Source organism: Tachysurus fulvidraco, chromosome 23 (genome assembly GCF_022655615.1).
Source record: "Tachysurus fulvidraco isolate hzauxx_2018 chromosome 23, HZAU_PFXX_2.0, whole genome shotgun sequence".
NCBI classification, from domain to species: Eukaryota; Metazoa; Chordata; class Actinopteri; order Siluriformes; family Bagridae; genus Tachysurus; species Tachysurus fulvidraco.
This window is the reverse complement of record NC_062540.1, coordinates 2,358,503-2,361,002: the sequence shown is the minus strand read 5'-3', so window position 1 is coordinate 2,361,002 and position 2,500 is coordinate 2,358,503. Positions and strand designations below refer to the sequence as shown.

Sequence of the window (2,500 nt, the reverse complement as noted above, 5' to 3'; positions counted from 1 at the left end):
GTGTGTGTGTGTGTGTGTGTGTGCGCGCGTGTGTGTGCCTGTATCAAAAAGCTGAGACTTGTTAACCATTTTAATTAATCGACCTCCACAAGACCTCCAGGCCACTGCAGGTGTTGTCTTCATTCCCCTGAGCACTAACCCCAATGCTGTCTTCCTGTCCCTGTCCCATGTCTCCCCCAGTGGACCTGTTGGACTTGTCCGTCGCTCAGTCCATGTTCCAGCAGCACAAGCTGAACGTCAACTCGGCGCAGCTCTCCGTCCCCGAGGTCATTAACTGTCTCACGTCCGTTTACGACGATCTAGAGCAGGAGCACAAGGACCTCGTGAACGTGCCGCTCTGCGTCGACATGTGTCTCAACTGGCTTCTCAACGTCTATGACACGTAGGCTCACACACACTATCACACACACACTAACACACACACACACACACTCACACACACACACACACAAAATCACAAACACACACACACACAAAATCACAAACACACACACACAAACACACACGTGCGCACACACAAACACACACGTGCACACACACGTGCACACACACATACAAACACACACACACACACACACACCCCACGCACACACACATACAAACACACACACAGTCTCCTTAACGTTCCACAGTTTTACAGGTAGCTCGAAAGTTATCAGGAGTTTATAAATATATTAATATAAAGTCGTGCAGTTCTGTTTCTGACTTGTCGCTTGTGGTTGTGGAAGCTCCAGCTGTCCTGATCTTCCTCCTGTAATATGTTCATGACCATAATTACAGTCGTGTACGCTGTGAAGATCAACAGTGTGAGAGCCGAAGGTTCGGCGTAGAGAATTAGGCTCTGCTTAACACGTGCTGGATAAAAGCGTCCGGCTGAATCTACCTTGATAGTGGACGGAGGTGAAGCGGGGCTTTAGGACGCAGGTGAAGCGGGGCTTTAGGACGGAGGTGAAGCGGGGCTTTAGGACGGAGGTGAAGCGGGGCTTTAGGACGAAGGTGAAGCGGGGCTTTAGGACGGAGGTGAAGCGGGGCTTTAGGACGGAGGTGAAGCGGGGCTTTAGGACGGAGGTGAAGCGGGGCTTTAGGACGGAAGCGGACTGAATGATGATGATCAGTGAGTGGAGGCTGATGTTCTGGTGGCACTCGGCGAATAAAATGCTAACTGGTTCCAGCTGCTGCCGAATTCCACTGGACACGTTTAACACCAGCGTGAAAAAGGTCTGGTAGATGAATGGAGACGAAAATGATGTTCCTGTTCCGAGAAAAGTTCGAGTCTCGACGCCATGACGCGTTTTCATGTCCCGAACAAACCGATCGTTCTGATTGGCTGGGGGTGATGGAGCGCTTTCCGTTACCTGTCAATCACAGCAATGTGAGCCAATCGCAGACTTCCGTGAGCTCGTGATCGGGCTTTTTGAACTGTTTTCTGTTACTACGGAAATAACCCATACTGTAGCTACTGTCCCACTCAGAAGTAATGGCACCTCCTAAGGTACCGTTTTCCTGTGTGTTGTGTTGTAGGGGTCGCAGCGGGAAGATCCGAGTCCTGTCCATGAAGATCGGCCTGCTCTCGCTGTGTAAAGGTCACCTGGAGGAGAAGTACAGATGTAAGCACACACACACACACACACACACACACACACACACACCTGAATCTCAAACCAGCACTGATTTAACAGCCAGTTTTTTTTTTTATCATTATGTCTGCTCGATCGTGCCGGTGAACATATCTCTATTTTAAATTTTGTTCCTTAATATTTCCCTGATCAGTATGAAAACGTAGCACAAATCCCTGATCTCTCTGATCTGGTGGCTTTTTATCATTCAGCTTAAGTAGCGTGATCAAAGTCGCTTAAACTTCAAATCCCTCGCATTTTACTCGCAAATCCCTGAACGTCTGTCTTGGTGTTTTTCAGTATGCAAATGACCCTCTTGTGCAGGAAAATGGCAAATCCCAGAGCTCTGCATGGCGCTAATTAAATGCCATGATGTCGTCCAAGAGGGAGTACCGTGTGTGTGTGTGTGTGTGTGTGTGTGTGTGTGTGTGTGTGTGTGTGTGTGTGTGTGTGTGTGTGTGTGTGTGTGTGTGTGTGTCCACCGAGAGAGAAAAGCCACCAGCGTGACGTGGCACGAGACCGTTTATTCACTCACTTCAGATTAGAGCTTTAAACACTAGGGTGTGATTGATTTTGTTTTCCTTCACGTATCAGCCTCCAGACGCTCGTCTTTTCTCACCAAACACTGCAGAGACGCCGATGCACGCAATAGGCCGTAATTCTAGTCTTTGTTTTTGCCGCAAGCCAAACAAATTAAATTCTAGTGTTTGTATAAAGTACAGGTTCGCTTTTTTCCAGCTCTCTCTCTCACATCTATCCTTCTGTATCTGTCTCTCTGTCTGGGTGCCACACTGTCTGTCTGTCTGTCTGTCTGTCTGTGTTTACCTGTATCTGTCTCTCTGTCTGGGTGCCACACTGTCTGTCTGTCTGTCTGTCTCTGTTTA

General features: G+C 48.6%; 1 protein-coding gene across 5 annotated transcripts in view; it reads left to right on the top strand.

The window, feature by feature from the left end:
* The window catches only part of LOC113651474 (utrophin), a 126,861-nt gene that overhangs the window by 87,221 nt on the left and 37,140 nt on the right, over nt 1-2,500 (top strand). For all 5 annotated transcript variants that reach the window (XM_047807273.1, XM_047807274.1, XM_047807272.1 and 2 more), the window contains 2 exons: nt 181-382; nt 1,522-1,607. In XM_047807273.1, the coding sequence (XP_047663229.1) occupies nt 181-382; nt 1,522-1,607 (288 nt within the window). The remainder of the gene's footprint in view (nt 1-180; nt 383-1,521; nt 1,608-2,500) is intronic.